This window comes from Aethalodelphis obliquidens, unplaced genomic scaffold (genome assembly GCF_003676395.1).
Source record: "Aethalodelphis obliquidens isolate GAN/ISIS:26980383/991018 unplaced genomic scaffold, ASM367639v1 scaffold8, whole genome shotgun sequence".
Taxonomy (NCBI): domain Eukaryota; kingdom Metazoa; phylum Chordata; class Mammalia; order Artiodactyla; family Delphinidae; genus Aethalodelphis; species Aethalodelphis obliquidens.
In genome coordinates, this window is record NW_020837952.1 from 47,794,258 (window position 1) to 47,806,383 (window position 12,126).

Sequence of the window (12,126 nt, forward strand, 5' to 3'; positions counted from 1 at the left end):
AAAGCTAGAGTGGCTATATCAATATCAGAAAGATGAAAGAAAAGACTTTATAACAGGGGATATTACCAGAGAGAAAAACAAACATTGAATAATGGCTGAGGAGGTCAACTCATGAAAAAGACATAACAATCCTAAATGTAGTTGCACCTAAAAATAGATCTTCCGAATACCTACAGGAAAAACGGATGAAACTGAAAAAAAAAACAAAAAAAACCCAGACAAGTTGGTATTTATACTTGGAGACTTTATCACTCTTCTCTTATTAACTGGTAGAATACACAGATTTTTAAAAAATCAAAACTATACAGGAGATTTTAACAATAATAACAACCAACTTGATCTATAGGACATTTATAGAACACAACACCCAACAAAAGCAGAATACGTATTCTTTACAAATATACACATGGAACATTCACGCAGATAGACCATACTATGAGCCATAAAACAAGTCTCAATAAATTTGAATAAACTGGAACACATAACGTATGTTTTCTGGCTACAACAGAAAAGATAGATATCTGAGAATTCCCCCAAATGTTGGAAAGCAACAATACACTTCTAAATAACCCACAGGTCAAAAAAGAAATCACAAAGGAAATTTTAAAATATTCTGAATTTAATGAAAACGAAAACACAACATATTGAGATTTGTGCACACAACATATTGAGATGAGTACTGCACATAAAGCCGTCCTTAGAAGTTCACAGCATTAAATCTTGTATTAGAAAAGATGATCTATTATCAATGATCAAAGGTTCCCATCTTAAGAACCAAAAAAAAAAAAATTAAACTGAAAGGAAGCATAAAGAAGGAATAAGAAGTATAAGAGCATAAATCAATGAAATAGAAAACAGAAACAATAGAGAAAAGAAATGAAACCAAAAGCTGCTTCTTTGAATAGATCAAGAATAAAAGAAGACACAAATTTCAATATTAAGAATGAAAGAGGAGTCATTACTACAGACTATGCAGGATTAAAAGAATAATATGGTTATACCATGAACAGCTTTATGCCAAAAAATAATAGCTTGGGTGAAATTTAAAAATTCCTTGAAATACACAAACTATAAAAACTCACTTGGGGGCTTCCCTGGTGGCGCAGTGGTTGAGAGTCCGCCTGCCGATGCGGGGGACACGGGTTCGTGCCCCGGTCCGGGAGGATCCCACATGCCGCGGAGCGGCTTGGCCCGTGAGCCATGGCTGCTGAGCCTGAGCATCCGGAGCCTGTGCTCCGCAACGGGAGAGGCCACAACAGTCAGAGGCCCGCGAACAGCAAAAAATAAAAAAATAAAAAAAAAATAAAAAAAAAACCCTCACTTGGCAAGAAACAGGTAACATGAATAGCCCTATATCTATGAAGCAGTAGTTCTCAGCTGGGGGTGATTTTGCCACCAATAATCGACCCCCAATCCAAAAAAAAAGAGATTTGGCAACATCTGGAGACATTTTTGGTTGTCGTAATTTGGGATGTTTCATTGGCATCAAGTGGGCAGAGGCCTGAGATGTTGCTAAACAAACCACAGTGCACAGGATCCCACCCCCCACAATATGAAATTATCTGGCCCCAAATATCACAAGTGTCAGAAACCCTATATTGAGGAAATGAATTCATAGTTAAAAACTTATTCATGAAAAAAAAACCTTCAGGGCATGATGCCTTCACTATCTGGAAACTGAGAGAACATGCCTTTAAATAACTTGTGAATTAAAGAAGACATCATAATAGAAAATTTTAAACATTTGTATTTGAATGGAAATTAAATATTACATACAAAAGCAGGTGAGGTGCAGCTTAAGCAGTAGTGAGAAGCACACTTAAAGTCTTAAACACACATACTTAAAAAAGAAGGAAGACTTACTGACCTAAGCATCCATCTCAAGAAGTTGGAAAAGATAGAAATATAAACACAAACTTGAATAAGAAAAGTAATGAAAGAGAAAAAAGTGAGAAGATCAATAAAGCTACATATCAGTTATCTGAAAAGAAAAAGAGAGTAGGGACAAACAACAGGAAGAAAAAGGAAGCCATAACTCCAATTACTACCGATATCTTAAAAATAAGATTATGAACAACTTTATGCCAATAAACTTGACAATTTAAAGGGAAAATATTCTAAAATATATATAACTTAACAAAATTAACTCAAGAAGAAATACAAAATCTGAATCATTCTATGACTAAAGAAATTAGATCTAAAATTTTAAATCTTCTTCAAAAAATCACCAGGTCCACATAGGTTGTTTGCTTTGTTGTTGTTGTTTTTTTCAAGTGAGTTCTACCAAATATTTAAGTAACAAATAATAATAAAAAGAATAGATTACAAAATCTTACATTACTTTACAGTATAAAGTGTATGAGTAAGTATATCTAACTCACATAATGAGACTAGCATAACTCTGAGTTCAAAATCCAACAATGACAATATGAAAAAGGAAAATTATAAGCCAATCTTATGAATAAAAATAAATGTAAAGAAGATATCAAACTGTTGGCAAGCCAAATCCAGCAAAATGTTAAATGTGTAATACATCACAACAAAACTGCATTTATGCTAGGAATGTAAGGCTGATTTAATAATTGAAAATAATATAATACGGTACATTAACAAATAAATGAAGGAAAAAATAATATGATTATATGAATAAATGCAGAAAACTTGATAAAATTCATCATTTTATTATTTATTATTAAAAACTCTTAGCAAACCAGGAATTGAGGGGTAGTTTTTTAACCTGATAACTACACATGCACACACACACGCATACACGTGAAATCTGTGATATACAAAAGAGGTACTGCAGGTCAATAAAGAGTGGTATAGATTTTTCAATAAACAGTACCAAGACAGTTATTAATATGCCAAAAAATACCATGAAATTGGACCCCTATTCTCATACTATACACAAAAATCAGTTCCAAGTAGATTAAAGGCATCATGTGAAAGACAAAATAATTAACATAATTAGTATAGAAACTTATTAAAGTTTTAACTTCTCATGAAGTTAAAACCCCATCATGATCTCATCATGATCACTGGTTATATTTTTAAACTATAGCAGAATTATTATCTTGAATAGCTTCCCTTAATGTCAGAAATGCTTTCTCGCTATCACAACATACTCTACATTTCTATTAAGAGCAAGTCCATCGGCATTTCTTTTTTTTTTTTAGCGGTACGCGGGCCTCTCACTGTTGTGGCCTCTCCCGTTGCGGAGCACAGGCTCCCCTGCATCGGCAGGTGGACTCTCAACCACTGCGCCACCAGGGAAGCCCCCAGCATTTCTTTTAAATTACTTAAATTCCTCACAGACTAACTGCACTACTAGAGCTAGTAGAGAGCTTTTAAAGATTGCCACATAAATTAATAACATTAATAAAAAACAGATTTTCAACATACTAAATAATTAGTGAGAGCTTTCAGTATCCATAAGACCTAATTTCTAAGTGCCTTATTGCTAGAATGAGCTCCACTGATAACAGAAAGTTTGATAGTATGAACAAATTCAGAAGGTTCATCAAAGGACTGCTTTAAAATCCAACTTCATGCTTTATTAAATTTAGAAATATATGTTTCCAGCAAATGTTTAGCACAGAATAGATTTCACACCATAGAATATATTTCAAATTATGTCAATAATTCTTTTGGGCATTCCTAAGGGAACCTGAAATAAAAGTTCATTTTGTTCAAAAGCAAAGCCTTATAATCAACAGCACAGCAGATCTAGTATCTTCCATATATACCTACATATTTTGGCCATCTCCACACATCTCTGCATTTTCACCTCTCCTCCTTTCATGACTCCTTATCAGAACTCACACACAGGAACTGCTCTTTTAGTTTTAAGAAATGCAAAGGGATAGGGGAGATGTGTCTTCCATTTTTTTCTTTTTTTCTTTTTTTTAAGAAGAAATACATGTAAGCCCCTCAGAGTGAAGACCCTTTCCTCTAAATGAGGGCAGGCACATTCACCTCTACCACTTCCTTCCGGTGTACGTGTCGGCAACCTGATGAGTGACTTACAAGGTCTCCAAATTTTCTGCTTCCCTTACCCTAGATCATGCATTCTTAGTGGGGACAAAAATTTGTTCTTGGGGGGAGAAAAAAATTTTTCACTCATTTTATGTATAAAGCACGGCTATACATACAGTATAGAAATGGATAAATTGGATATCTGTGATATTAAAATTTCATGGGTGGGAACATTTAGGGGAAAAAAGGTTTTAAATGGCTCCCTCAGAGGGTCATAATGAAAAAAAGGTTGAGAAACACTGCCTCGATCGGAACTTCCCAAACCAGGATGCCTTGAATAGTTTACAGCTGTGTCAAGATACTGACCTTCGAAGCTCTGCAGGGGCAGGCTGGTTGCCTCTGGTTCCAAGTGGCCTCCTTCTTCTCCCTAGTGTGCCATCTAATATTACAATTTTCTGTGTGTGTCACGACATGAAACAGGTTGGGAAATCTATCTACCTTCTTGGGACAACTGAGAATGTCATTATAGGTAAGGTCCTTCACCTTAGTCTCTCTTCAGGACTCCTTTTCTTACCACATTGAAGTAATAAGGGGTATCCTTTTTTTCCAAGGCTACTTTGTAGCCCATCATTCTGTGGACTTTGCCCTTTCCTTCTTCACCATCTCTCATGCATCCTGCATCTTTCCTTTTCTATTACTCCTTTGCCTCCTTGTCAATAAACATACCTATATCCCTCCTACCTTGGAAATTCTTCATTTGGACACCTAGCTGTTATTCTAATTCTTTTCTTTTCATAGTCAACCATTTAATAAGAAATCTAAAAGTGCTACTTCCAGGATTTTTATTTTGTACTAAATATATAATAGATACAGAAATAATATTTATAAAATACATATAAGCTATAAATAACCATATTGCAAAAACACCCATGTACCCATCACCCAATTTAAGAAAAGGAATACAGCATGATTTTTACATTTGAAGTACCCTATGTGCCCTCCCCAATCCCATGCCCTTCCTCGTCAATCAGAGTAACTATCCTGAATTGTGTTTTTCATTCTCTTGTTTTCTATGTATGACCACATATATGTGTATTCCTAAACATGCTTTTGAACTTTATAGAAATGGGATAATTCACATATATTAAGTTCCTAAAATTCATCTTTGTTGTTATGTGAAATGTAATTTTTAAATTTTGATTGTTCATAACATTCTATCTAAGGCTATACCTTCATTTATTTAGCCATTGCTTCTACTCAACAAAAACTGAACTCTCAAATGACTTCCAAACCACTGAAGAAATGGTTCCTTCTGAATCATTTCCCCTGGCTACACTAACTGAGCTCATCCCTCTTCTAACCAATTGATCTCTAGCTCAACTCTTTCTGTCCACCAAATACTCACTCCTGGGATTGCTAACTTCTTTCAGTATCTAAAGAGCTCCTATCTAAATATTCACTCCGGGCTTTCCTGGTGGCACAGTGGTTAAGAATCCACCTGCCAATGCTGGAGACAAGGGTTCGATCCCTGGTCCAGGAAGATCCCACATGCCGCGGAGCAACTAAGCCCGTGTGCCACAACCACCGAGCCTGCGCTCTAGAGCCCGTGTGCCACAACTACTGAGCCCGCAAGCCGCAACTACTGAGTCTGCGAGCCACAACTACTGAAGCCCACGCGCCTAGAGCCCGTGCTCCTCAACAAGAGAAGCCACCTCAATGAGAAGCTCGCGCACCACAATGAAGAGTAGCACCTACTCGATGCAACTAGAGAAAGCCCACGTGCAGCAACAAAGACCCAATGCAGCCAAAAATAAATAAATAAATAAATTTATAAATATTCACTCCTATCTAAAAAGCTTGTAGAATATACCAAAGAGGAGGAAATGCTGAGAAACCAATTTCTATGGTTACACGCAGGAGAAATTGTTAAGGAAAGTAATAAACGTTGCCATCACTGCTAGTTTTTTATACAAATAGTAAGAACCATTTTTCTATTTATTTATTTATTTTTTGCCTTTTTTTTAATGCACTTCACCAGTTCCTAAGTATATGAAATGTTTCGGGTATAATCTAAGTTGTGTTATTTAATAAGATAACTTCAAATTCGGTGACATGTACTTTGCAGCAAAACAAAGCATGTTCCTTAAACTCATGCATTTATTCATCCAGCAATTACCAAATCCTAACATGCTAGGCACTATCTCTAGGCACTAGAGAGTCATACAAAAAAGAATCATCATATAAAATAATTATGTATGTTAAAAGTATGCTGTGGAAACATAGAAAAGAGAACTTTTTTTCTTTTTTTGGCCATGCCGCATGGCTTGCGGTATCTTAGGTCCCCAACTGGGGATCAAACCCATGCCCTCGGCAGTGAAAGTGCAGAGTCCTGACCACTGGACTGGCAGGGAATTCCCAAAGGGAACTATTTTGCAGAAGAGGTGACATTTTAATTGGGTCTGAATGAATGAGCAGAACTTGGTAAGTAAAAGAAGGGAAGTGAGACAGGGAACATCAGGTACAAAGGAATGGTACAGAGAAATGACATGATCTTTTTGAGAAAGCAACAAAAATTCAACAAGATGAGAATTTTAAGAATTGGTGAAGTGGTGGAGAAATGAGATTAGAGAGGGTGATTTTAGGGCAGATTGGGCTTACTGAGTATATTACGCTAGATAATTTGTACTTTATCTCCAGGAAACTTAACTGTGATCTTTACGTAAGCAAGGGACAGGATCAGCTTTGTTGATCGGGAAGCTAACTCTAACAGCAGTATGGAGGATAGACAGGTTACACTGGGTGATAGTAGAGGCAGGGAGACAATTTATGCAGATGTACCCAGGGAAGATGAATGAACAAAAACCAGGGAGCACGGGGAGACAAAGGGTTGAGACTAACTCAGAAGGTATTTCAAGAGCAGATGAAAAGAGAGAGCATTTAGAGAAAGGGAGTGTGTGATTTTGGGATGTTTTGTTTGTGTAGATAATAATACCACTAACTGACAGGAAACCCGGAAGGAAGAGCAGGTTTGGGGGGAAGATAATGAGTTCAATCTGGAGCTTTGGATCTTCCGTGTGGAAATATCTGTTTAAAGTATGGATCTGGAAGTGAATGAAGGTCGAGACAGGGGATAGAGAGCTGAAGTCACATAACTAAGACAAATGGTTCTCAAACATTTGCATGTGTCAGAATCAATTGCTGGGTTCTACACTAGACTTTCTGACATGGGAGGTCTGGGCTGAGGCCTGAGAATCTGCATTTCTAACAAGATCCCAGGTGATACTGCTAGTCTGGGGACCACACTTTGAAAACCTCTGAACTAGACAATATCCCTCATAAAGAAGGTGAAAAGTGAGAATAGAATATGATCAAGAACAGAGTCTGGAAGAATACACATACTTAAAGAGGCAGTTAGAACGGAGGAGTTAGTGAAGGAAAATGGAGAAGAATTTTCAGAGAATGGGAGGAGAATTGGGAGAGTTGCAAAAGGGCAGATTAACTAGTATCAAACAGCTGAACAGAATGAAGACTGAAAACAAGTTACTGGATAAAGTAATTAGGGGGTCACTGTGGAACTCAGTAAAAAAAGTTATGTAGAGTGAGAGGGATGGAAGACATTGTAAGAAATTTTACAAGTACAGGCTACACTTTGAAAAGTTTGGTTGTAAAGAGTAGAAGGGAGAAAACAGAAGCTTGAGAAGGCAGAAAACTGTGGGAAAGGTGATTTAGAACGAAAGAGTCGAGTACAATTGTAAACTAAAGAGGAAAGATGAAAAAAAAAAGAGGAAAGATGGAAGAGAGGAAGGTATGGAAGGTACAGGAAAAGTTAAGATAACTGAGAGTAAGGATCCCATTGGAGGTGTAATGGTCTTAGATAAAAGAGTCTGCTCTTCTTCTGAGATGGAGTGAAAAAGGTTAAGAGTAGACACTGTTAGAGCTGAAGGGAAAGGAAGGAGAAGGAAGCTGGGAGACACCTGCCTAAAGCCTCTGTTTTCTCTGCAGAGCTGCACTGTAAGACACATTAAAGATGCTTCTTCTGGAAGATGGAAGGCAGTGCCAGATGGAAATACGAATCTACACAAAGGAAAGAAGAGTGCTGAAAGTGTGAAAAATCTGGGGAAATGTACAAGATACCACCCCTTCATTTTTTATCTTTTTAAAACATACTTGTTTAAAGCAAAAATAATGTTATAGGATTTATAGCAAAGTAAAACATATGACAAAAAGAGCCCATAAGAAAGAGTGAAAATCCAAGTATACTAATATAAGGTTCTTATCCTTTATGTAAAGTGATATATTATTATTTGAAAGTAGACTGTGATAAAGATATAATAAGACCTAGATCAGTAGTTCTCAAAGTATGGTCTAGGGTTTAGAAAGAAGATTAGATCCAGAAATTCCAACCCCTCTCTAACAAAAGTTCCAGAAGGGGAGACTCACAGCATCCTGTGGAAAAGAAATCTTTTTAACCTAATGTTTCCAAAACTTAGCTGACCACAGAACTCACTTTTCAACACCTCGAGAACTATCGTTACATGAAATATATTTTTTAAAAATGTTACTGGTTCTGAGAGATGTTAATAAGCATTAAAAGATACCCTCATCACAGTATCAACACAGATATGCCTTACTTTAAACAAAGTGTGTATTCCCGTATCTAATATAACAGATAAATTAGTAGCTGTTCATTTTGAAGGAAAGAAGTCACAGGCTTTGGGATATCAAGCAGATCTGGGTTTAAACCACCATTTGCTAGATATGAGACCTTATCTTTATTTGAGGATTAAATAACATAACATGCATAAAAGAACTAAAAGTAATCTGCCACAGAGTAGGTACTCACTAAATAGCAAATGATGGGGACTTCCCTGGTGGTACAGTGGGTAAGACTCTGCGCTCCCAATGCAGGGGGCCTGGGTTCGGTCCCTGGTGGGAAACTAGATCCCGCATGCATGCCACAACTAAGAGTTCGCATGCAGCAACTAAAGAAGTCCGCATGCCTCAACTAAGAAGCCCACATGCCGCAACTAAGAGTCCACATGCTGCAACTAAAGATCCCGCATGCCGCAACGAAGACCCAGTGTAGCCAAAATAAATTAATAAATAAGTAAATAAATATGGAAAAAATAGCAGATGATGACGATGGTGATAAAACAGGGAGGGGTCTTTTAAATAGTATGTCTCAGCACACTTAAAATGAAATTCAGTTCTCAGAAGTTACAACTTTTTTGAGAAGCATGGAGTGAATCTTCTCAATCAATGTTTTTAAAGAGCATAATGTAACATAAAATGTGTTCACTGTGATACCCAACTAAGAGGTTTACTTACTGAGATAGAAAAAAGATTTTACCACTATGCCATGCCATGCACAGACTTCCAATGAGGGCACTTTAGCAAACTGTTTCTTGTAAAAGGCAAAATAACAGAGATACTCACTAAAATCTTACTAATAATGGGGTTGTAATTTAAGTTAAATTTCTCACTGAGATGCTGGGCAATACAGTTCTAACAGTCATTGTTGGGTAATATTCATGCTAGTGAATTCATCAAGTAATAGTCACTGAGAGGATTCGGACAGGGGGAAAGAAAGTGATAGTTATTCCAGGCAGTGAAAATTAGATCTCTGTATGGCCACAATGCAAGAAGCAAGTCGCAATGATAAAGGATAAAGTTGTGTGCGTCCAAGAGCATATAGAGAGAGTCTTGATAGCTAGGCAGAAGAGTTCTAATTTGATTTGACAGGCAGGAGGAAACCACTGTCAAGTTCATCAGCTTAAAACTAATGTAATAAAAACAATGTTTACGGTAGACCCATCTACTAGTGACGTTCAACTTGCACTGAATAGGGAGTGAGTCAGGAAGCCTACTTTATTACTTGAATGATGGTTGAACTGAGACATTAGTAGACTACAGTAGTAAGACATACTTGTTATATAAATAAATGAACAAGTGAATTATGTTAATGTACAAATAGACAAGATTTGGTCATTATCTATTCAAAGAGGATGAAAGAGCCAGGTTGAATCAAATGGGTCCATGATGTTAAGGGCAGGTGATGGGGAGAATGGTGCTACCAGGAAAACTGGGAGGGGCATCTCTAGGGGAAATTTGTTCAGGTACCCCAAAATTAAAATGTTCAGTAAAAATTGTAGATATGAAATTAGATTTTAGAGAAGTTGCCTTTGTATATCATATTTTCTTATTCATAAATATACAAAAGTAATTTATATTAAATGTGTCATATATCCTGTGATACAGTTTTCCCCAGGTAGCATTATTTTAAATTATATTGGCTTAGGCTATACCAAAATCCAATTTAGTGAATGCCAGCCCAAAAGCCAGTAGGACTGGATTAAATCTGTCTTTTTAAATGGAATTTATATAAAAACCCCTGTGAATTTAAGTATTATAATTCCCATTTTATAGATAAGAAAAAATATAAGGCAGATTTGAAAGGGATCAACAGAGGAGTGATAGATTTTAATGGAGTGAATTGACTCCAGCAATGCTTAAACCTAGCTAACTCTAATTTATCCACAAAAATTGACAGGGACAGCAACACAGCAGCACAAGAAAGCAGGTAAGCCCAAAGTTAATGATAATATAGAATTGGAATATCCTATTTTGCCACAGGAATCTTAAAAATCAGGTATGTCTGATTCTCAAACTAATATCTAGAGATAAGATTAAGTGAGAGTTCTTTTCAAAAATGTGTTCTGCATACTGAGAACATACAGTGTAGTTTCCACCATGAGCAACAACCTGGGATTGAAAATCAAATGAATAGAATGGGAAGACAGACCTCTTAAAATCTGAACTCAAAGGTTCCTGTTTGTACCTAAGGATATAGAGAGATAGGATATCATTATGAAACAGTGTATCTAATTCTTACCATTAATAACTGGTGTGTAAACAACAATCCCAGCCAAGTTTGGGTCAGATACAGTTGTGTCCAGAATAAGGCCCCCGATGCTGAAAGAAGCAAAAGCATATAATTTAGGGAAGAGGAAAGGAAATGTACTAATTGGAAGTTGTTCTTTATATACAAACACCCCTATTTTTAAACATAAAATATTTAGACATTTGAAAAATTGAATAAAAAGAAAAAATATTCAAAGTAAAAATCACTGTCAAAAGCAAAATGGTGAAAACAAAACATGGCATAAGCTGTAGCCCCACGTTTCAGGGCTCTCCTTCTGGTCTACATGTTTACATACGTTACACGTAAAAAGGAAAAAAGCATATACTTTAAGTGCATTAAAATGTCTGGAAGGACATGTAAGAAATTATTAACAATGTCCACCCCTACAGGTGACACTGACAGGAGACTCATGGTCATTTTGTATCCTTCTGTACTTATTAGTTTTTTAAAAACCATGTGCATTTATTACCCTTATAATTTAAAAAAAGGTTTAAAGAGTATCTTTTCATATTTGAAGTAAGCAAGCCATTAAAGAGATGACTTTTATTGTGTTAAAACTAGATATAGTAGATTGCAGTGTCTGACCATTGGTAAATTAAAACAATGAGTTGCAGCCATAGAAAGAGCTGATCTGAAGAACAGAGGTCTGGAAAAATAACATATAGCTATACAGTGGCAAGATACACACTCTCAGTGTCTCAATGGAGCTTGGAGATTTTTTGTTTGTTTGTTTCCAAGACCATTAACAATTGTTTGTTTGTTTCCAAGACCATTAACAATTGGTTAACTTCAGTCTGTTGGTCTACGTACTATAAAACAGTGTCAGTTCCAGTATTTCATGGGATCCTGTTGCCAAATCTTCCAGGAAAATGCAATTCACGTTACAGAAAAATGAACTATATGCTGTCAGAGAACAGGGTTGATGGTCAAAGTATCAGATCAAATGTTCTTACCACTACCTGATAGTTAAATTAGGAAATTATTAAATCTTTACTATTTTAATTCTTTAATAATATAAATGAATGGCTAAATATGCCTAAACTGCTAGGAGTTCCCATTAAAAAGTATACTATAAAGTCTAAAAACAGTCATCCTTAGAAATATTTTACTACGTAATTTAAAAAACTATGTATTTCATAGAATAAACTAGTTATATGTCAAAGAATAAATCTCCATGCCAAAACACACAGATCATGCTGTGTATATAACATGAACACTTGCTAAAATAA

The 12,126-nt window shown here is 36.1% G+C and overlaps 1 protein-coding gene across 2 annotated transcripts in view; it reads right to left on the reverse strand.

The window, feature by feature from the left end:
* SLC41A2 (solute carrier family 41 member 2) overlaps positions 1 to 12,126 on the reverse strand; it is a 130,785-nt gene that overhangs the window by 38,781 nt on the left and 79,878 nt on the right. For both annotated transcript variants that reach the window (XM_027107413.1, XM_027107414.1), the window contains one exon: positions 10,868 to 10,947. In XM_027107413.1, coding sequence (XP_026963214.1) covers positions 10,868 to 10,947 — 80 coding nt within the window. The remainder of the gene's footprint in view (positions 1 to 10,867; positions 10,948 to 12,126) is intronic.